Source organism: Odocoileus virginianus, chromosome 5 (assembly GCF_023699985.2).
Source record: "Odocoileus virginianus isolate 20LAN1187 ecotype Illinois chromosome 5, Ovbor_1.2, whole genome shotgun sequence".
In the NCBI taxonomy this organism is placed as follows: Eukaryota; Metazoa; Chordata; class Mammalia; order Artiodactyla; family Cervidae; genus Odocoileus; species Odocoileus virginianus.
In genome coordinates this window covers 83,909,777-83,933,367 of record NC_069678.1, presented here as the reverse complement: position 1 = coordinate 83,933,367, position 23,591 = coordinate 83,909,777, and the positions used below count along the sequence as shown (strand labels likewise).

Sequence of the window (23,591 nt, the reverse complement as noted above, 5' to 3'; positions counted from 1 at the left end):
GTTGCTTGATAAATGGGCTGAAGGAACAAAGGTGGTATAATTTGATTCTAGACTCAGAAGAGGCTTTCTAAGAACTTGGCCTTTTCTATCATCAATAGCCCTCATGCCTCAGGTTGGAAAGCCAGCAAGAAGAATCTGCTCTTCCATATTGTCTAAGCTGACTGCACACTCAAGAACTGGGAAATTCACAAACTGAGGAGCTTCATAAACCCACTAGACCCATCATGAAACCTATACTGAGCCAATCCTTCCTGAAGTCTCCACTCTGAATTCTGAACCTCAGTTGCATTTTGGGCTCCATGGTGCTAGTGCTGATGCAGAACCACTGGACTGTATGGAAATCCCCCCAAATCTACATAATCCCCTTTCTCCAATGCCCTGTCACCTGGGTAAAAGGCCACAGATCTCTTTGGGAAAGGCTTGGGAGAAGATCACATGCTTGTGGCAGAGTCACACACAAGGTTCTTCCTGAAGAAAACCTGGCTAAAAGGACCCTGGGTCTGAACTGACTCAGGTCTGAGGACTGAGTAAGGGTCCATTACTCTCTGTGTTGTCATTCAAATCGGACCTCTGTTCACCAGACCCAGGTGCGTTTGTTTATTTAAAAATACAACTCAAGCAAAACTTTAATAGGCTGTTCATCTATTTTAGTTCTGTAATCACTGTGATCAGTTAACTACAACCAATGATTGCTATGAGTTTAGCCATTTGGTTTTATCTCTGGCCCTATTGTCTAATAGCAGTACTAATGCCCACCTTGTATCAGGGATTAAGCATTGTGCTTGACTTTTGACACTCTGCAGTAGCATCACCTCCCGTCATAAAATCAGGGCTCAATTCCAATGTTGGCATCTCCCACCATCATCCTCATAGGAGAGCATTATAGAACATTTCAAGGAATCTGGTTCTCACCAGTGTATTTGGCAAAGCCTTTGTGAAAGGAATGTCTTCTGAGTCATGCAAGGGTCATGATGAGTTGGATGAGCAGGTCACCTATGATAAATCTACTCCAAACGTCCTATCTGCTTAAGACTCTGGATTCTTTCCTCTCACTTAGCATGGTGTTTTATTTTTTTTTCCCTATTTATTTTTATTAGTTGGAGGCTAATTACTTTACAATATTGTAGTGGTTTTTGCCATACATTGACATGAATCAGCCATGGATTTACACGTGTTCCCCATCCTGAACCCAGTATGGTGTTTTAATATCATTTAACCCTGGTCACTGTTGAGTCCACCAACCAAGCAAACTATTCAAGTCACTTGGGATGTTTAAATTAACACATTAAACCCTGAATCTCTGTAAGTGTATCCATCAGGTCAATAAATTCAGCCTATTCAACATTATGTTCCTTTCTCCCTAGTATAAACACCGTAGGAATACAGTCCTATGTATATTCCTCAGGTTTCTGTCAATTTAACTTCATAAAATCTTTCCATTCTCTCAGTATGGCAGTCCTCCTAGGTCAGTGACTATACTCAACTCCTTTTCCCTGGGATGTGCTGGGATCGTTGTAGGATTCAAGGCAAAGTGGTGGTGGTAGTGTAGGGGTGGGTCTTAAGAACAGTGGGTATCATTGCACAGATAAATGCCCCAGGTGGAGTCAGTAGAGTCCTGGAGACAAGGGTGCTTAATGTCCTGAGACAGTAGGACTGCTTATGCTGATAAGAAGGGCTCAGTAGGGTTTTGAGGCCCGGGGTGCTCAAAGTTATTGGGATCCTGTCAGATGTTCTTGTTCCCAGTTCTCAGATTTGCATGTTTTCCAAATAAAACACTATTTTTCATATAAGAGATCTAGCAAGGCTATGAAGTCAACTTGTGCTTGCAGTTCTGCAACCTACTTGATGAAATTTGGATTTGGATTTTGGATATATTGACCTGCTGCCTACATGAAGGAAGTGCCCTGGGTCTCTGAGTATGCCTTCTTCCAGTAAACAAACCCTGAGTTGGCCATTTTCTCCTCTAGGGCTCATTAACTTGATCAGATGTAGCTAACCACCCCACACACCTTAGAGTTCTCAGACTTTTTATATAGGCTTACACAACTGTTGGAAGGGTTGAGGAATCACAAGTAAGGAAAAGGAGCTACTAGCTTTCAGAAATTCTGGAGGTGCAAAAATCACAGGAAGCTAATATGGTTTCTGTAAGCCTTTTTTAGCAGAAAGGCTTTGCCCGTTTACATTCTCTCAACATCACGCCTTTCTTCACCAGTGTATTCTCATTTTTTTAAATGTTTTTCAGCATCTCAAGAGCAACCAGGAATTGTCAAAGAAGCTGTCTGTGTTGCAGCAGGAGAAGGAAGCTCTATGTGAAGAAAATGAGCACCTTTTGAAGCAGTTTGATCTCTATATGAGGTAAACAAAAATAAGTTCCCTTTAGAAGAACACTGCCTAGAGTAAAGCTCCTTCTTACAGAACCAGCTCCGGAGCTCAGCAAGGGATGCTTGCTGAGGTGACTTTTCAAGAACGCCAACACCATTGTCCTTCCTTCCCAGAAGTTCTATCTGTCGGGCTTTTTCTAGGGAGGTGTGGGGCCTTATTTCTTCTCAAGAGAGGGAGGGGGAAGGGAATTGCTATTTATTGAGCTCTAGTGGTATCTAACATCTTGCTCTTCCCCAAATACATCCCTCTGACTTGCCTTCAGGCTCTTTCCCCTCACATGCTGTCCTCAGTCTGAACCATGCTCTCCCCATTTCAACTCTTCCTTCTCAGACAAGCCTTCCTTGACACCTTCAGCCTGGGCTGGATGAGGTGCTCACTGTCTGTGTCCCCATAGCCTTCTATACGTGACTGTGATTACTTAAGGGCTCACCATGTTGTTCTGAAATAATGTGATTTACACCTATCTTCCTCACCAGACTATAGGCTTTAAAGGACATGGGCCACAGTCTTATTCATCTTTTTATCCACAGTCCCTAGTATATAGAAGGTGCTCAATGGAAATCTATGTTCCCAGACTTCCTACTCTTTCTTTCATTCACTGGTCATCATTCCACCAGATTCCTCCCACTCTCCTCCTCTCTGAAGTGTAGCATGGTAGTTCAGAGTATGGACTCTGGAGCCATATTGCCTGGGTACAATTCCTGGTTCTACTAGGAACTAGCTGTGTGACCTTGGGCAAGTTAAGTAACCTCTCTGTGCCTGAGGTATCTCATCTTTAAAATGGGCAAAATAGCCATTCCTTTCGCATAAAGTTGTTGGGAGAATTAAATGATGAATGAATACATGTAATAGAACAGTGTCTAGCACAAAGCTGTTATTATATCTACTTATTTTCAGTTTTCCTCTATGACCCACCTCTCTGCTTCTAGCTCTGCACCTCATCTCTATTGTTTCTTTAAGCTGAAGTTTCTTATTCTCTTATATTCTCACTCACTTCCTATGTTGATGGTAGTAATAATGATTTGAAAACCACTTTCTGCTGTATAGTGGAAAATTCTTCAGTCATTGATATTCAGTATCTTGCTTTGATTATCGTATCACTGAGAAGTATAGAAACATGGAAAGGAACATGTATGGCTCAGCTCATATTAAAATGACAAATCGAAGACTAGAACTCAGCCCTCTACTAACCTGCACAGAGCTCTTCCCACTTTGCATCTGCCGTTAGAGGGAGGAGAGGGCATCCACAGAGCCCATGGTGTCTCACAGCAGTGAGTCCAGAAAGGCCAGGCAGAAGCTGCAGGCCCTCCCTCTGTCAGGACCAGGATGCACCCTCCCATCTTGGATCAGGAACCACCAGCATGAGCACTGACCACCTCAGAGCCTGGGATCCCGAGATGGACTCTCAGTGGAGATGTTTTACGTTCTGCTGATCATGTAAGCATATTCCTGCTCTTTAACCAGCCTCGGGAGCACAGCCTTCTTAGGGTCTCAGTCAGATCAGGTATAAATCATTAATCTCATTGTTATCAATAAACAATGCTGATAGTTGGTGCAAACTGCCATGAACCTCCAGACCTGTGGTTGCAAAGCAACACTGTTTTAATTGGTATATTTTGTTCCTGGACCACTGGTCAGTGCCAAGCAAGAACTTTCACAAAACAGTTCAGGCCTGATTCTAGGCCTGTTGGACTCAACCCTCTAACACAGCCCTGATTTAGTTAAAAATTACCCACTGGTCCTGCAATTGATATTTTTACGCAAAATAACTTAAAACCATTTTTGTACATGTATTTTTCATTTTAAAAAATTATCTTTATAAATTCATAGGTGTGGAATTACTAATCCAAAAGCTGGAGCTATGGATCTTAAAATGTACTATCAAACATTCAGAAGCATCCTACCAAAATTTTCTGCCATTATTGTGTGAGAGTAGAAATTTCACTATATCTGTATTTGCATTGGGTGCTACCTTTGTAGGGGGAGGGCTCTGATGAAATTTTTCCCAATGCTCTTTCTTTTAACTGAGGTATAATTTACATGTACACAGATTTTTTTTTTGTACACAGATTTTTAAATGTACAATTTGATGAGTTTTGACAAATGTATATGCCCACTAAGCACAACCCCAATCAAGATACAGAACATTTCCTTTATCCCTACAGTTTGTTCCTTTTTATAGTCAATCTGTATCTCCTGATCCCTCACCTCCTCCCAGGAATCTACTCTTCTGATTTCTGTCTCTACTAGAATGGAATTATACTACATGTAATCTTTTGTGTCTGACTTCTTTTGCTCAGATTATTCCATTAATTTTTATTTTGGAATAATTCCCATCCATTGTTTTCAATGATCAGTTATAGTCATAAATTACTTGTTATTTTATTTTGAATTTCTTTGATGGCTAGGGAGTCTGAATAGTTTTCCATATTATTAGTCCATAGCCTTTAGAACAGTGAATCCTAACCCTAGCTGCACATATGCGGGCCCCAACATAGATTAATTAAATCAGAATCTGTGAGGATAGGGCTTAGGGATCAATGTTTTTCTAAAATCATGCCCATGTGATTCTGGTGGGCGCCTAGGAAAATTACAGCTTTAAGAAAGAAAATGAAAAAAAAAAAGAAAGAAAGAAAATGGAAGAAATTGTCAAAACTCTAGGTTCATTTTTTTCATTCCCCTGATCCTACTCCTGACCTTTACAAACAATGCTTAATTTTTTTCCCATATTTTCCCAGCTACTCTTCAGAGGAACAAATTCCTTGCCATTTTGAAATAAAAATGAAGGAAAAACCATCTGGTTTTACTTAAACATAACCCAAAGTTGTCCTGAAATTTTAGAACATGAGTATTGTGCTGCCTTATCATGCATGCAGTTAACCAAGCCAACCATAAACTTAGAAAATCCACATGTTCTTTGGCAAGTTGGCCAGCAGAACTTCTGACCAAACTGATAGGTGTGCCAAATAGCCAGCAAGCTATTTGGGAAGGTCTAAGCTCTCATCAGCTTTACTGCATCCAGGTACTTTTCATACCATGTAGTTCTACTGAAAGAAGCCTGAATATCTGCAATAGGAGCTAGTTAGGTCAAGTATTGTACATTCACTTGATGGAATATTATATAGCTGTAAAAGATGGTGGCCATGAACATTAGAAGCGATGTGGGAAAATGCTTCTGATATAATAAATGAAAAGAGCGTAAAATAATTTTAACCTAGACAGTGTTTAAACAGAAGATACTTATAAAAAGAGTGGAAGGAAAGACAACAATATCATAAAATAGATCATATGGGAGTTGGATTTTTTCCCCAAGTTTTCTATAATTTATCATTTAAAAATAAATAATTTTTTAATTTTTATTAAATTTTTTAATAGTCCAAATGGCAGAATAAGAGAGACAGCAGCTGTCTGGCATGGAAGCTGCAGATGTGGGTTTTAATAACCCAGGGCAGAATGTGTAAAAAAAATTCTAGAAATCCATGTTGTATTTCAAATGATGTCAAAACATCAGAGGAACTGTGAACAGCTGGGAAACTCAGAGAACAACAGGTGTACCATTAGTGTTTAAACCTCTGAAGCTATGGACTGGGGGATGCTGAAACCCAGTGATATCTTTTGACAAACTCTTCCCAGAATAAGGGAAAATGAGAACATTTGTGAGATGAAAATATCTTCCTGTATAGAACCTGAGTCAATCCATAAGAATATATATTTCCTATCATATAGTGGGTGCTACAAGGGCCACAGAACTGAACAAGCCTAAAGCAGTTTTATAAACCTCAGTATCTAGAGTAACTCTGTTGAGTTGCTGTAGCAGAGACATTGAATAAGAATGTCTTTAGAAAGGGAGGGGGTTTCTCTCTTACCTAAAAGCGCAGGGAGCTCAATCTTTCCAAAGTCTAGACTCCTTTCTTGTCGCTGCAGCATCTTTAGCACTTATCCACGTAGTCCAAGGCAGTTCATTACTATATTCACATTTTATCCAACAAGAAGGGAAAAAGAGGGGAAGGCAAGGGCATTCTGTTTTCCTTTAAGGCACATTATTTCCACTCCAGCTACTGGCCGGAACTTACTCACATGGCCTCATCTAGCTGCCTCATTTAACTACAAAAAAACTACATTTTCTTGTAGTTCATGTTTGAGCAACCAAGTGCCAAGCTAAAACCAGGAGGTCTATAATGATATAAGAAGGGGAAGGTGTACTGAGGACCCATCCCCACAGTCAGTCACTGCCACCCAAACTGACGAGCTGGTGACAAGGGCGAGTGTGCATGTCTCTGACCTACAGGAATTCAAACTTCTCTGCTTGGTATCTGGCCAACAGCTGAATTAATCTTCTAAGGGAAAAATATGCAGAATGATTCTTTTGTTTACAATCAACAGTTAGGAGAGAGAGGGGCACTATTTTGGAAAATGGAAGAGTCTTGCAAAACACACTTAGAGGTAAGATAATAACTTAACCAGAGCAGAAGACTATCCTGGAGTCACTAGACTAAATTACCATCTAAATAAGTCTCCTTTGCTCTTCCCCTGCCATCCAGCTCCTAGTTTTTTTAAAAAAGTGTTAATCGCTCAGTTGTGTCCAACTCTTTGCAATCCCATGGACTGTAGCCTGCCAGGCTCCTCTGTCCATGGACTTCCCCAAGCAAGAATACTGGAGTGGGCAGCCATTCCCTTCTCCAGGGGATCTTCCCAACCCAGGGATCGAACCTGGGTCTCCAACATTGAAAGCAAATTTTTTAAACCATCTGAGCCACCAGGGAAGCCCTTATAATAGGTTATTAAGATGTAATTCACATACTGTACAATTCACTCATTGAAAGTGTACAATTCAGAGGCTTTAGTTATAGTCCATCACTGCAATCAATTTTAGAACATTTCATTACCTAAAGAAATCCTTTAGGTATACCCTCCATTCCTAGTTTCCCTCCTTACTCCCAGCCCCAGGCAATCACTAATGTACTTTGTTTCACTCTATATTTGTCCCTTCTGGACATTTCATATGAATGGAGTTGTATAACATGTGGTCCTTTGTGACCGGCTTCACTCACCTAGCATAGTGCCTTCAAAGTTCATTTATGTTGTAGCATATATTTGTACTTCATTCCTTTTTATAGCTATATAGTGTTCCATTATACAGATACTCCATACTGTGTTTATTTGTTCATTAGTTAATGGAAATTTAGGTCATTTTCAACTTTTGACTGTTATGAATAGTGCTACTATGAATATTCATGTACAAGTTTTTGTGTGGGTGTACATTTTCACTTCTCTTAGGTATATACCTAGGAGTGGAATTGCTAGGTCAAATGGCTCTCTATATTTAACCATTTGAGGAACTGCTAGGCTTTTTCCATTTGACAGTCCAACCAGCAGTATATGAGTATTCCAATTTCTCCACATCCTTGCCAGTACTTTTTTAAAATACATGTATTTATTTATTTATTTGTCTGTGCCAGGTCTTGGTTGCATCATGTGGGATCTTTGATCTTTGTTGCAGTATGCAAACTCTTAGTTGTGGTATGTGGGATCTAGTTCCCTGACCAGGGACCCAGCCTGGCGCCCCTACATAGCAGAGCCTTAGCTACTGGATCACCAGGGAAGTCCTTCCAGTACTTCACTACCTTTTATTTTTTATTTCAGCCATTCTCCTGTGTGAAGAGGTATCTCACTGTATTTTTTATTTGCATTTTCTTAATACTAATAATGTTGAACATCTTTTCATATATTTATTGGTGGTAAGTTAAATTTATGTCAGAATCAGAATAAAAGTATTGAGCAGAGATCTAGATAGAATTGGCATTTAGAAGTCTAAACTCAAGACAAGAGTGAAAGCAAACCCTGTTGTCTGGAAAATCGACAAGACAGAGTGGGTTCTATCACTGTCCAAGGGTATAGCCCAGAAGCAGAAAATTTTAAAGTGATGACTAGCTCAGTGGAGTAGGATTCAAAATTTTTAGTATCAGGGATCAGACGTCACGGAGTTTCCGGTGTTGGGGATGACTGAATCTGGTGTCGTGGGGGAGGTTCTCCTTGGTCCATTTCCCCCACGTGGGTGAGAAGTGCTATGGATGCGAGGCAGGGCGAGTCTTCGTCTCTGGGACCCACCCTGACAAAGCAAGAAGAGGAACCCCAAGAGAGGTGCTAATCGAGGAGGCAAAGTAAATTTTCACTGTGTTTAGGTGCATCTATATTTAAATTTGCTTTTGTAGAAACTATAATCAGAAATATCAGTACTACAAAGTCAAGCTGCACAGAGTCAAGGATCGTTTAGTTGATGAAGTAGAACTCCGAGATGAGAGAATCAAACAACTCGAAAATGAGGTTGGAGCCCTGCGGCAGCAAATGGAAAAGGTGAGGGGAGGGGGGAGTGTTCGCTGGTCCTGCTGGTGCCGGGCATCCGGGGAAGCCCCCTTGATGTCTGATGTGTTTGTGGCCTCTTCAGAGCCCAGGTTTCCCTTTCTTTTCTTTGCACCCTTTTTCAGTTTGAGTAATTGTTTAAGCCCTGCCCCAAAGTTTGTAAGACTCATAGTGATGCTAGATCAAACTGGACACTGAAAATGCTCTGCACTGCTGCTTAGGGCTAGCGTCTTTCCTTCAAATGAAAGTGCCTTTTTTATTTATTTTTAGTGGGAGGATAATTGCTTTTACGGTGTTGTGTCGGTTTCTGCCATACGTCAGCGTGAATCAGTCATAGGTGTATAAATATGCTCCCTCCCTCGTGAACCTCCTCCCACCTCCCACTTGATCCCACCCCTCTAGGTTGTCACAGAGCGCCCGTTTGAGCTCCCTGCATCATCCAGCAAATTCCCACTGGTTATCTGTTTTACATATGGTCAGTCAGTCAGTCAGTTCAGCCGCTCAGTCGTGTCCGACTCTTTGCGACCCCATGCATCGCAGCACGCCAGGCCTCCCTGTCCATCACCAACTCCCAGAGTTTACACAAGGTAGTGTATATGTTAATCACGCTTTAGCTGAGACTTCCAAACCAGCCTCCACAACTCATTCCTGCTTTATGTAGCCCTCATTTTGCCTCACATTTCTGTCCATTTTAAATGGAAATGAAAACAGGTGACCCCTGTTCTTCTGACTGGCACCTTCAGCTGTTTTCTAAATCTCTCTGGTTTCTTTGTCTTGTTGCCCCTGTTGACTTTCTGGTGTTGGCAGAAAGTAAATGGAACAGATGAACAGGACCCAATGCAGAATGGCCTTGAGAGCAATAAACTACATCAATTCAAAGGGGAGAGCAGCTGATTTAGCCAGAAATGTTTCCCTTCTGAAGATACCCAACCCATTTCAGAATTTTGAAAACATTGTCCTCAGTCCTAAATTACTCCTTTCTACACCCACCAAATTTTTATCATATCACCACTACGTGCCAAGGATACCAAAACAATTGATATAAATTCAGTTATTCCATGGGCTATTATAGGACTCCACAAGAAGACTCCCTCGATGACTGTAAAACATGTGAGGATTATAAGAGATGGGTCACCAATGTTGTGGTTTTAAGTTTGCTTGTTTTTTTTTTAAATCCTTCTGTTACTTTAAACTGTAGTGAGAATGGAAAACAAGTTAGATTTTGCAGTGCCCTCCTATTGTGGCACTAACTCACCAAACTTTGGAAGACTCAGATCCGGGTTAGACTTAGGATCAGATCCAGGTTAGGAAGGCAACGCAGAAAGTGTAACAGAAGAAAGTAGCAGCTCTTGTGCACGGGCCCACCGGAAATACCATCAGCCTATTCTGCACTACCCATTCTTCCTGGTGGTGCCTGCCTTCCACTTGCAAGCTTACATGGCAAAACCAGCCTCCTGCTTTCAGCAGGTATATTTCCTGACTGTACCATGTTGAAGAGTATACCCCCCAAATTCATGGCCACCCGGAACCCCAGAATGTGACCTAATTTGGAAGTTTGCTGGTATAAACAGTCAAGATGAGGTCATACTAGATTAGCGTGAACCCCAAATCCAATATGACTAGTATCATTATACGAAGAGGAAAAGACGTTCACAGGGGAGAAGGGCCATGTGATGATGAGGCACAGATTGGAGCAATGAAGCCACAAACCAAGCACCAAGGACTGGTAGCATTCATCAGTTAGGAGGGAGACATGGAACAGACTCTCCCTCAGTGCCCCCAGAACTAGCCCTGTCAACAACTTTATTTTAGACTTCTAGGAATTCAAACAACAAATTCCTGTTGTTTTAAGCTGCCCAGTTTGTTGTAATCTGTTACAGCAGCCCTGGGGAACTAGAACATCTACCCCAAGTCACAGGTCTCCATGAAATTTACTGGAGGCTGCAAGTAACCAGAGATGAGGAAAGAGGGGTTGGGGTTGGCCTTGGACAGGCTTGGATGCAAAGGCTAGCCCTGCCACTTAATAGTTCTGTGACCTTTCCCGAGCTCCTTTGCATCATTTTCTTGTGAAAATATGAATCCCTACCTCACAAGGCTTCTGTGAGGATTAAAATACAAATGCCTAAAGTGGGACCTCCTGGCACATACAAATCTTCATAGATGTTACTTTCTTCTTAGTGTAAAGTCTCTTGGTGGTGGTGGCGGCTTAGTCACTAAGTCATGTCCAACTTTTGTGACCCCATGGAGACTATAGCCCATCAGGTTCCTCTGTCCATGGAATTTTTTCCAGGCAAGAATACTGGAGTGGGTTGACATTCCCTTCTCCAGATCATCTTCCTGGCCCCAGGAATCAAACCCCGGTCTCCTGCATTGCAGGCAGATTCTTCACTGACTGAGGTATGATAAAATCTCTTAGAAGCATGTTGATCAGTAGATGTACCACAGAGGTACAAACCTGGAGCTCTTGATTCTACTTATTTTAGGGCCTATAAACCAGAGCCCCAAGCATACAAATCCTGGACTCACTTTCTAAGCACAAAGTCTCCAGAAAATAATGCCACTTTTGGGGGCTTCATTCCTTCAGCCTTCTTTTATTCAATAAGCCAGTCGAGTCCTCTAACTGTGTGACCACCCAAACCAGGTTTCCACAAATATTTTATCCTATTATTACAGCAGGTGTCCTGGTTCCTAAAAAATACAGTATTTTCAATGGACAGTCCCACTCAGTTTCCTTTCTAATCCAGTTATAACTGCAGAGATTATTTGTCGGGTGGCTGCTTCCACTGTCAATCCTTACCATAATGTATTTAAAGAGTAACAGGTGAGACTGTTGTCAGACACTGAAGGGTCCTGGATGAAGGACTTTAAAATATGGAAGAGTTGTTCCAAAACATGCCATAATCTCCTTCCTTACAATTCCTTAATAATAGACTAATAGATGGACAGCCTTCCTTCTTCTCTCCCTCCCTCCCTTCCTCGCTCTCTTTTCTTCCTTCCCTTCTTTCTATTTTGAATTATAATTGACATAATATTATGTTTACAGCATTATTACATTAGTTAGTTATATAGCACAATGATTCAATATTTGTATATATGTCCACCACAATAAGTCTAATTAACATCCATCACCACCCATAGTTACAAATGTTTTTTCTTGCAATGAGAACTTTTAAGATCTCCTGTCTTAGCAACTTTGTCATAATGCAATACAGTATTACTAGCTATAGCCCTATGCTGTACATTACATCCTTATAACTTATTAATAACTGGAGTTTATACCTTTGACTACCTTCACCCATTTTGCCCACCCCTCTCCACCTCTTGTTGTTCAGTTACTCAGTCATGTCTGACTCTTTGCAACCCCGTGGATTGCACCTCTGGCAGCCAACAATCCAATCTGTTCTCTGTATCTATGAGTCTGTTTTTTTGTTGTTGTTTGAGTTTTTTTAGATACCACATATGTGGACAGTCTTTTCTGAATGATCTATATTATTAATAGTGCCTTATTGAAAGAAAGAAAGAAAGTTGCCCCTCCTAACCATGTGATTCACCCATCTGCCAGAGGTCCTTACTCTCCTGCCACTCCCATTCATGCCCATCCCACAAAGGAAGGTGGGAACCAACACAAATAGGAGAAGGCACTCACCTGTTATCACTAACAGGTCCTTGGTGAAGGGAAAAGGGCAGTTCTACACTTGTGAGCTTCTGAGCTCTTCACCAACTGTGATATTTACTAATATCTGCTGACTCAAGGTAAGGATGTTAGTGTTTTTTCACAAAATGTAATCCTGTATTATTTTAGCTATAACTTCACTAGCTATTGCTTTCAGGGAAGATGTTGGTAGAAAATGAAACATGATGTCAAGCTAGAAATCATTTCAGCATCATCACTGCCAGAGTACTCTAGATACTTGGCTGACATGCCAAGCAACCAAAACCCTGATGCTGGTTTTCAACTGAGGTGGCTAGATCCCCATCTTCCTTCGCCTTAAAAAGACTGTAACTACAAAGTAGATGGAAATGTGTTATATGGAAATCTTTCTCAGTATGGAGCTTCAGAGAATTTAGTTGTATTTGTTAGTGACTTGATACCTATAGAATTAGAATACAGATGAGAGCACTGGGACCTTATTGGAAGTTGAGTGTTCAGACATTAAAAAATTTTAACCCAAAAGAATGAATAAATGTCAAAACAAATACATAGCATAAAATAACCAAGATAAATAGGAGAATGATCTAGCTGACAATGTTAGCAAACAGGTAAAGACAGACTAAGAAGACAGGAGAAAAAGATGTTTGCAAGACAATTTACTGTTGAGTTTAGAAACAGGCTGATGCTCTTAAATATGTAATTCTTTCTCCTGCTGGGGTAATTATGAGAACTTATTATCCCTAGGAAAAGGCATTCCAGCACCAAATCACCACCCAAAATGATATCCTGCTTCTAGAAAAAAGGAAACTTCTGGAGCAGGTCACAGAACAAGAAACATTGATTAACAGCAACAAGTGGATGATATCTTCTGTCCAGAGCAGGTAGGTGCCTGCCCCAGTGGCCTGTGAGCTCCACAAAGAGGATATTTCTCCCTCCACAAAGAGATCATTCCAGGGGTGGTCCTTTGAGTTTGCAGACTTGTCTCATAACTGTTTCTCTGCCATTCAGGTATTCTTAGCAGTTCATACAAGTGGCAGAAGTTGTAAAATTAAAGAGAACAGTATCATGGAGAAGGTCAGCTGGGCATTCAGATAGGCTCTTTGATGGCAGGATTGCCTCCCAAGGACCCAGCTGTGTTCATCCTGGTCCATCCCGTTTATGTGTGTTGACACTCATGTTCATGTTTTGGCATCTACGGAATCAAGGTAGACTGAGAGAGAATAAGGCTGGCATCTCAGCTGTACGACTTTCTGGTTTTATCTTTTTACATAAGTTACTTTCCCCATTCTGAGCCTCAGTTTCCTTACCTGCAAAATAAGACTTCATAACAGTATCTATTTCATGGGCTCGTTGTGAGGATTAAAGGAGCCAATACATGAAAAGTTTTAAGTGTTTACTGTATAGATGGGCTTCCCAGGTGGCACTAGTGGTAAAGAACTCATCTGCCAGTGCAGGAGATATAAGAGATGCTGGTTCGATTCCTGGGTCAGGAAGATCCCCTGGAGGAGGGCATGACAACCCACTCCAGTATTCTTGTCTGGAGAATCCCATGGACAGAGGAGCCTGGCGGCTATGGTCCATAGGATCGCAAACAGTTGGACATGACTGAAGCAACTTAGCATGCATGTGCTGTATAGATAGTTCACAGTGCCTACATGCATGGTAAGTACTTGGTAAAGTGGCTACTGCTGCTACTAATGCTGCTGCTGCTACTGTTTTTACTTCAACTACTATTGAAATAAAAACATGGGGTGACTGAGATCAGAACCAGATGCAGGCCGTGTGGCTACAATGTTAGAAGGGATGCAGAGTCCCGCCCCTAAATGCGATCATATCATTTCTTAGGTTTCTCAAGGGCTGGAACTGTGCCTTTCATATTCTTGCATAGAGTGTGTCTCTATTCTCTATTTAATGACTGTGTATAAGCCAGAAGCTTACTCATTTTCACTTGGTTTTGGAATATGGTGGGAATTATTCTGGCAAAGTTGGTTCTAAAATTTGGCAGTGGGCTAAGACCCAGAGCTAGTGGGAAGTGGAAGAGAGTTTTTTGGATGATCCGGAAATGTTAAGTTACGCCTCTGATCTATGCCATCCTTAGAGTACTTGTCCTGGATGAAGAAAATAAGCAGCTACAGAAAAACAGTCTCCAGCTGACACAGGAGGTTGATCTCCTAGAGCATATCATAAAGAGCATCCAGATCCACAGAGGGGAGGTAAGGCTGCTGTCTTCTCTTCCCTTCACCTTCTGCATGAAGCTGTAGCCTGAACTTGGCCTTGGTGGACTATGGAAGAGGTTCACTGGCTGCACACCCAGGGAGCAGGCCTTGAGATAGCTCTTGACCAACTTGCTCATTGGGTCAGCTTTTGTTCGACTGGCTCCTCCAATGTGATCCCAAAGCACTCTGTGTATGCCTCCCAGCTTCTTCCTTAACACACTGTACTGTCATTGCCTTTTCACTTCTCTCTCATCATCTCAGCAGTGACATCCTGGAGGAAAAGGGTTACATCTCATACGTTGCTGTATCTATGAACAGGTGCTCCATATATATTTGAGAATGAAAGGATGTTAAATGTCCTCACACATATGCCTCCTTCTCAGCTACCCTGTTTGCCTTGTATTATTCTATCCCCATCTTGAGAGATGAGCCCATCTGAGGCTCAGAAAGGTAAAGTGAAGCTAGTCTGGTCTGGCAAGGAGTTAAGTTGAAGGAGAACATCTGAGTCAGAGAAATGCAATTATGTTACAAAAGTCCTGGCAGACAAGTAGCCAAGTCCAGAGAGATGCAGCAAATAGTCTACATTCAGATGAGATCCAGGGTCTGGCTGGTGACCGAGTCAGCCAGAGGGACTTCAGTAAGCAGAGCTGAATTCTGAATCCAGGATGGAGCCTACTTGCTTTCTTCCCTGGCTTATATCATCTGCTAGGCCTTTCTTCCCAGGATACTTCACAATAGATCCTGCTTATTGGTTTAGGGTCCATGGAAAGACATGTCTCATCTCCCCTCTGCCATCTTCCTAGCCTTTGTCTTATAAGTCCTGTGGTTCTTAGTCTGTAGCTGAAGGGGTCTTTAGAAAATACATGTAGTCTGAGCAGAGGACTCAGTGCTGCGCAAGAACTTCCTGCAGTCTTCAGGGTAAAACTCCCAGTTTCTGACATGGTCTTTATATGCTCTGTGACCACGTCTCTGGTGTGTTTTGGTCTGTATTTTCCTGAGAAAGAATATTTGGTTTTTAAAGTCATGGAGGACTTCCCTGGTGGCGCAGTGGATAAAATCTGCCTGCCAGTGTAGGGAACACTGCAACTACTGGAGCCTAGAGCCTGTTCTCCACAACAAGAGAAGCCACTGCAGTGAGAAGCCCATTCACTACAATGAAAAGTAGCCCTCGCTTGCCACAACTAGAGAAAGCCCACACGAAAACCAATGAAGACCGAGTGCAGCCAAAAGTAAACAAATAAATAAATGAAAATGTAAAAGATCATGGAGCTCCAAACAGGTAACTTTTTTTACGTTATAAAGGGACAGAAAATGTTTACCAGAGTATTAAGTAAAAGCTTAACTAGGTAAATATATTGGAATGATTACATCAGCTAATATGAGGTTATTAATGTGGAAAAGCAGACATAAAAAACAGGCTAGCAGTTATAGGTAACTTTTTCTGTATTTTCCAAGTCTCCTATAAATGTGTTATCATAATTTCATAATTAAAAAAAATAAAATCAGGCTAGCAGTGAAAAGCACTAATGTAGAAAGTCTGGCATTTATTTATTATTTTTAAAATAATTTTATTTATTGAGGTAACATTGGTTTCTTCCCTTGTGGCTCAGTTGGTGATGAATCTGCCTGCAATGCAGGATATCTAGGTTCAATTCCTCAGTCAGGAAGATCTAGAGAAGGAAATGGCAACCCACTACAGTTTTCTTGCCTGGAGATCCCATGCACAGAGGAGCCTGGCAGGCTACAGTCCATGGGGTCACAAGAGTCAGACATGACTTAGCAACTAAACCTACCTACCCTACCCTAACATTGGTTTATAACATTATATAGGTCTCAGGTATATAACAATTATACCTTGACTTCTGTATACACTACGGCATGCTCACCACCAAAAATGTATAGTTTCTATTCATCACCATAACAGTAGAACACTTCTGCCCATTTCACCCTTACCCACTTTCCCCTCTGGTAACCACTACTCTGTTCTCTGTATCTATCTGTTTATTTTTGTTTGCTTATTATTCCACATATGAGTTAAATGAATTAAGGTAGGTTTAGTCACCAAGTTGTGTTAGACTCTTGAGATTCATGGACTATAGCCTGCCAGGCTTCTCTGTCCATGGGATTCTCCAGGCAAGAAAACTGAAGTGGGTTGCCATTTCCTTCTCCAGGGGATTTTCCTGACGCAGAAGTTGAACCCAGGTCTCCTGCATTGCAGGTAGATTCTTTAACAACTGAGCTGCGAGGGAAGAAACCACATGGTATTTGTCTTTCTCTCTGACTTATTTCACTTAGCATAATACCTTGTTGTTCACCCACATTGTTACAAATGGCAAAATTTCATCTTTATTTATTTATAGTCTTCTTTATCCACCATTCATGCATTGAAGGGCACTTAGGGTGTCTCCATATCTTGACTATTGTTATTAATGCCATAGCTTTTCTTTTTTTAAAAAATTTATTTATTAATATTTATATAGGCTACCCTGGGTCTTCATTGCTGTGCAAGGACTTTCTCTAGTTGCAGTGAGCGGGGGCTGTTCTCTAGGTGTGAGGCACAGACTGCTTACTGCAGTGGCTTCTCTTGTTGAAGAGCAGGGGCTCTAGAGCGTGGGCTTCGGTAGTTGTGGCACATGAGCTCAGTAGCTGTGGCGCACAGGCTTAGTTGCCCCCCAGCATATAGTCTTCCCTGATCAGGGACTGAGTCTGTGTCCTCTGCATTAGCAGGCAGATTCTTAACCACTGGACCACCAAGGAAGTCCACATATACTTTTCAAATTACTGTTGTCATATTCTTCAGAGAAATACCCAGAAGTGGGACTGGAACATGTGGTAGCTTTTAGTTTCTTCAGGAGTCTCCATACTGTTTTCCACGGTGGCTGTACCAATTTACATTCCCACCAACAGTGTATGAGGGTTCCCGTTTCTCCACATCCTTGCCAGCAGTTGTTATTTCTTGCCTTTTTGATAACAACCATTTTAACGGGCATGAGGTAATATCTCATTGTGGTTTTGATTTGCATTTCCCTAGTAATTAAGTGTTGTTCAACATCTTTTCATGTGCCTGTTGGCCATCTACATGTCTTCCTGGGGAAAAATGTTTCTTTAGCTCTTCTGCCCATTTTTTAACTCCAGTTGTTTGGTTTTTTGTTGTTAAAAGTATGAGATGTAGAATTGTCAAATATTCCATAGATATTAGGGATTATATCCCCCAAATTTTTATGATATAAATTACATATAACATTTAAGTTGAAAGTATACAATATAATGATTTATTATATGTATTTATTACAAAATGATCACCACTGTAAGATGAGTTAACATGCATCATCTCATATAGGTACAATTTTTTTTTCCTCATGATGAGAACTTTTAAGTTCTACTCTCTTAGCAACTGTCAATATATACAATGCAGTGCTGTTAAGTAGTCATCATGTTTTACATTACATCCCAAGAACTTATTTCTCTTACAAGAGAAAGTTCATACCACTGATCACATTCACCTAATTCCCCCATCCCTGACAACCATAAATCTGGTCTCTATTTCAAGAAGGTTAGTTTTGTTTTTTTTTAAACTCCAAGTATATGTAAGATCATACAGTATTTGTCTTTCTCTCTGACTTATTTTACTCAGCACGATGACCTCAAAGTCCATTCATGTTGTCACAGATTGCAGGATTTCCTTATTTAAAATTTTTCATTTTGCTGAATAGTATCATATTGTACACATATTCTTTATCCATGTGTCCATCATGGACACCTAAGTTGTCCATATTTTGGCTATTGTAAATAAAGCTCCTCTAAACATGTAATATAGATATCTCTTTGGGACAGTGATTTCACTTCTGCCAGGTACATACCTAGAAGTAAGACAGCTGGATAATATGGTAGATCTCTTTTTAATTTTTTTAGGAACCTCCATATGTCTTCTACAGTGGCTGTACCAATTTACATTCCCATGAACAGTGCAGAAGTTTTCCCTTTTTTCCATATCTTCTCCAGCATTTGTTATCTCTTGTTTTTTTGGTGATAGTTAGTCTAATAGGTATGAGGTGAGGGTATTACACTTTTAACCAAAAATATGTATAAAAAAATACATATCACCAATGGTCTATGATTATAATTTAATACTCATCCTTTCTTTTAAGGAAACAACAGTTTGTGACATCCGTGAATCTGAAGTATTGAATAAAATCATGTACTTACCAAACTCCAGGTTAGTAAAATCAAAACCATCATTTGCATGCCTGAGAGTCATGGCTGCCTAGCTAGTTCTAGTTGCTGGCCTGAGAAAGCATAGTATTTAGAGGTAATTTTCTCTATATTTAGTATCTAAATCTTCTTGTAACTCCTCCTTCCCTTGCTACCACTTCACCTTCACACTTGACAGAATCCTGACTTAAGGTAGAAAAGAATCCATGTTATGTGGTCCTCACATAAGGCCCTTCTTAGTTTTTCAGGAATGGGTTCGGTAGAGTCCGCTGGAAGTCTTCAAGAGACTGAAGAACAGAGGTTAGAAGAAACAGTGGCAGACCCCAAGTCCCTCAAGTCCCTTTCCTGTTCACAGAATTCTGAAGCTGGATACATAAACATGGCTTCTGTGAAAGAAACACATCTCATTCAAAAATAAAACGAAGTCAGATCTAGAAAATCATCAGTGTCTAATAGACTGATCAAAGCTGCTAACCTGAAGCTTGGGTGTGCAGGTGGAACATGACATGGAGAAGAGTTTGGGCAGGTCCTCACTGGACATCAACCAGGAATCTTCAAAATTGTTGACAAATTCATTAAACCTGTTCTACAAATGGATTTCTCAAGTTTTTTTTGGTATCCTCTAATGCCTTGTATTGATCTATGTCATGACATAAATTTAGTGGTTTAATAAGGTTGTTGTTCAGCAGAGCACATATACAGCTAATTCAGCATTCTATCTATTCTTATTATCATGGGTATTATTTTTTAATTTAAAAGAAAAAATAATGTAATCACCTTAAAGCAAATATTTGAGAAAGAAAAAAACCTATAAAGCCCACATTTTTGACACAACTACTTTCATTTATCCTTTCCTGGTTCTTATTCAAATGTACATATTTTAAATGATTATACTATATATTCATTTTCAGTCTGATTTTAAATTTAATATGTCATAAAACATTTCCCCATATTTCATCAGTCTTCATAATTATTCTTTTAGTAACCATATGGTATCCTATCATGTTGTCCTACAAACTGGTCTGTAGTTTGACATTTATTTCTACTTTTTTACTATTTTAAGATTATTGCTGTGATGAAAGTCTTTGTAAATGTAGCTCTTTTCTTGAGTTATCCAGAAAACACATTTACGAGATGGGCATGATTGGGTTAAAGGATATAAATGATATATAGTTTTGATACATCACTTGCTAAATTGTTTTAAAAAGACTGTGTCAACATATTCTTTCTATAGTTTAACTCTTTAAGCCTCAATTTCTTGATCCATAAAATGGGAGCAATAGTAGTTCCTATCCTAGAGTTGTGAGGACCAAATGAAATAAACCATGTATGCAGCACTTAGTAACAGCTTAATAAACACTTAGACATCATTATTTATTTTCAATAGCAGTTTGGGTGTACTAGTTTTTCTGTAACCTCATCAATGTAAGATATTATCAATATAAAAAATTATTCTAAATAGTTGGTATAAAACTATACTGAAGGATGATTTCTGCTGCTCCTTCTCCTCTTTCTTCTATACCTTCAATTGGAAGTAGAGGGAAACCAAATGGAGAGAGAAAGTAACCAGAAGTTATTTTAAAAGACCCCTTAAGTTGAGATCAAATTGCCAACATCCAATGGATCATCGAAAAAGCAAGAGAGTTCCAGAAAAACATCTATTTCTGCTTTATTGACTATGCCAAAGCCTTTGACTGTGTGGATCACAATAAACTGGAAATTTCTGAAAGAGATGGGAATACCAGACCACCTGACCTGCCTCTTGAGAAACCTGTATGCAGGTCAAGAAGCAACAGTTCTGGACATGGAACAACAGACTGGTTCCAAACAGGAAAAGGAGTACGTCAAGGCTGTATATTGTCACCCTGCTTATTTAACTTACATGCAGAGTACATCATGAGAAATGCTGGGCTGGAGGAAGCACAAGCTGGAATCAAGATTGCCAGGAGAAATATCAATAACCTCAGATATGCAGATGACACCACCCTTATGGAAGAAAGTGAATAAGAACTAAAAAGCCTCTTGATGAAAGTGAAAGAGAGTGAAAAAGTTGGCTTAAAGCTCAACATTCAGAAAACTAAGATCATGGCATCCGGTCCCATCACTTCATGGCAAATAGATGGGGAAACAGTGGCTGACTTTTTTGGGGGGGGCTCCAAAATCACTGCAGATGGTGATTGCAGCCATGAAATTAAAAGATGCTTACTCCTTGGAAAGAAAGTTATGACCAACCTAGACAGCATATTGAAAAGCAGAGACATTACTTTGTCAACAAAGGTCTGTCTAGTCAAGGCTATGGTTTTTCCAGTGGTCATGTATGGATGTGAGAGTTGGACTATAAAGAAAGCTGAGCACCAAAGAACTGATGCTTTTGAACTGTGGTATTGGAGAAGACTCTTGAGAGTGCCTTGGACTACAAGGAGATCCAACCAGTCCATCCTAAAGGAGATCAGTCCTGGGTGTTCATTGGTAGGACGGATGCTGACGCTGAAACTCCCAATACTTTTGCCACCTGATGCGAAGAGCTGACTCATTTGAAAAGACCCTGATGCTGGGAAAGATTGAGGGCATGAGAAGAAGGGGACGACAGAGGATGAGATGGGTGGATGGCATCACCAACTCAATGGACATGGGTCTGGGTGAACTCTGGGAGTTGGTGATGGACAGGGAGGCCTGGCATGCTGCGGTTCATGGGGTTGCAAAGAGTCGAACATAACTGAACTGAACTAAGTTGAGACACACTGAATTTTTATATGTAAGCTTTGCTTCCTCAGACCAAAAGGGTGGTCATAGGATATAGGAAATAATAGCTATGATATTAGATCCAAGCCTTACCCAACTCATTCAAGTCATTGAATCTATTTATTGAATAGTGGGCACACCTGTGAAGACAGACGCGGAAAGTGTCATTTTTTGTTGACAAACCCAAGTCCCTGTGCCTGCAGAACAGTGAGAACAAACAAATAGAAAAATTAGAATTTGGAGGAGAGAAAGTTTTATTGCATGGGCCATGCAAGAACAGGTGGTTCCTGCTGGAAAGACCCAAACTTTCCATGAGTTTTCAGGGAATAGTTTTTAAAGGCATCATTTGGGGGTGATGACTGTAGAGTGTATGACTTTCTTCTGACTGGATGGTGGTGAGGTAACAGGGTGACGTTCCAGGAATCTCAATCATTAACCTGGCTTCCCACCAGTCTGGCTTCTCAAAAGGTACTTACCATCCTCCACCTGGGTGAGGGCTTTAGTTCCTGCAGCACTCAAAGACCTGTATCAGATTATTACATATATCCCATGAGGAGGGACTGAGGCTCTGTTTTATCACTGAAATACATTTTTTTTACATTTAATTGTAGTTGATTAACAGTGTTGTTAGTTTCAGGTGTACAGCAAAGTCAACTAAAATTTTATTTATTTATTGCTGTGCGGCAGACAGGATCATAGTTCTCTGACCAGAGATCAAACCCATGCATGTGCTGGAAGCACAGTCTTAACCACTGGCCCACCAGGGAAGTCCCTGAACTATAATTCTGTGACTGCTTTTCCTTTGTTTTTGCTTTCCCTCATGTCCTTCACTAGGAACTGTTTGGATCTCCTCTTTGGAACAAGGTCCAGAAGGCTCAAGTCTTTCTACAAACAAGGAATCAGGTACAGAAGAAAGGGTTTTATACACAGTAGTGTCCTGCAAGGGCCTGCTGTCTCAATCCATTTTTCTTTGGTACTCCACAACCTTGAGGGAAACAGGTGGACAAGAAAGGGAACGTTTTAGATAGGTTATTCATAAGCTTTGCAAAGGAACCTGGTTTTTACGAAGGACCCAGTTTGATTTTCATGGAGTTAAAACAAGTGTGAAGCAGCTGGTGAGGTGGGGAAACCATATAATTTTGGATGCTGAATGGCATGAAGACAATCAATAATCTGTCCAAAAGAGTGGCAGAGGGCTACTTTAGATTGGGTGCAATGTTCCTGACTGAAAACCTGAGCTGAGACTTGACCTACAAGGCCACTCCCCACCCTCATGAAGACCTAGAAGAATATTAAAGTCAGTTAACAGGCCCTAAATAGAATTCGAGTCTCCATGACCTACAGGAACAGGCTAGAGTCCCAGGTAGGTGGCCAGATAATGTAATGTAGGTCTTTTATGTAAGGAACTGGATTTTATTCTAAATAAGGGAAACCATGAGTGATCTATAAGCAGATTCATTTAAAAGCTCTAGCTGCTCTGCAGTAAGTGACTTGGAGATGATGAAAGCGGAAGCTTGTGGGAAAACTGGAATTAAAAGTCTAGTGCCTGACTTCAAGAAAGTGCTGAACTTACTGAACAAGCCTTATATGCCAGGTTGTTTTAAGCTCTGAATATAAACACGGTTTTTGCTTCCATGGGCCTCCAGACTAGTGAAAAGGGGTAAGAAGCCGCACATACGATGGTTCAGATAGGTCTTGGTTGCAAAGGCTGATAAGGATCCTGAAGGGCCTAGTCCAAGGCCCGTAGCCTGAGCGAGAATAATCTGTACTGCACTTACTGTATCCAAGTGAATGGGATGCCCGTGGGCCTCGAGCAAAAAAAGGCCGAGGACTTCCTCCCAACTCAGCGCTCAAGGAGACTCAGGTGAGGTAACACTAGTTGTCAAAACAGAAGGAAGCCCCGGCCACCCTCGCAGCACCCAGTTTAGCGTCGAAGGCGGAGAGCTTCCGGGGGCTGGGCCGGCCGCCCCCGCCTCTTCCTGCGCCTGCGCCTGTGCCGGAAATAAACACCTCCCGGCCGAGCAGGG

The 23,591-nt window shown here is 40.9% G+C and overlaps 1 protein-coding gene and 1 long non-coding RNA gene across 9 annotated transcripts in view; one reads left to right on the top strand and one right to left on the bottom strand.

The window, feature by feature from the left end:
• The window catches only part of CCDC30 (coiled-coil domain containing 30), a 119,872-nt gene extending 100,453 nt beyond the window's left edge, over positions 1–19,419 (top strand). For 7 of the 8 annotated variants that reach the window (XM_070468330.1, XM_070468328.1, XM_070468333.1 and 4 more), the window contains 6 exons: positions 2,243–2,355; positions 8,595–8,736; positions 13,139–13,275; positions 14,493–14,607; positions 18,759–18,826; positions 19,063–19,419. In XM_070468330.1, the coding sequence (XP_070324431.1) occupies positions 2,243–2,355; positions 8,595–8,736; positions 13,139–13,275; positions 14,493–14,607; positions 18,759–18,826; positions 19,063–19,240 (753 nt within the window). In that variant the 3' untranslated portion in view covers positions 19,241–19,419. Of the gene's footprint in view, positions 1–2,242; positions 2,356–8,594; positions 8,737–13,138; positions 13,276–14,492; positions 14,608–15,631; positions 15,870–18,758; positions 18,827–19,062 lie in introns of those variants that run through there. The other variant, XM_070468331.1, reaches the window with a different exon arrangement.
• A 2,792-nt stretch (positions 19,420–22,211) lies between these two features.
• On the bottom strand, positions 22,212–23,522 carry LOC139035265 (uncharacterized). The gene is made up of 2 exons (XR_011487926.1): positions 23,343–23,522; positions 22,212–22,549 (listed from the first exon to the last, which is right to left on the bottom strand). It is a non-coding gene; the product is annotated as an uncharacterized lncRNA (long non-coding RNA).
• Between the last annotated feature and the right edge of the window lie 69 nt (positions 23,523–23,591).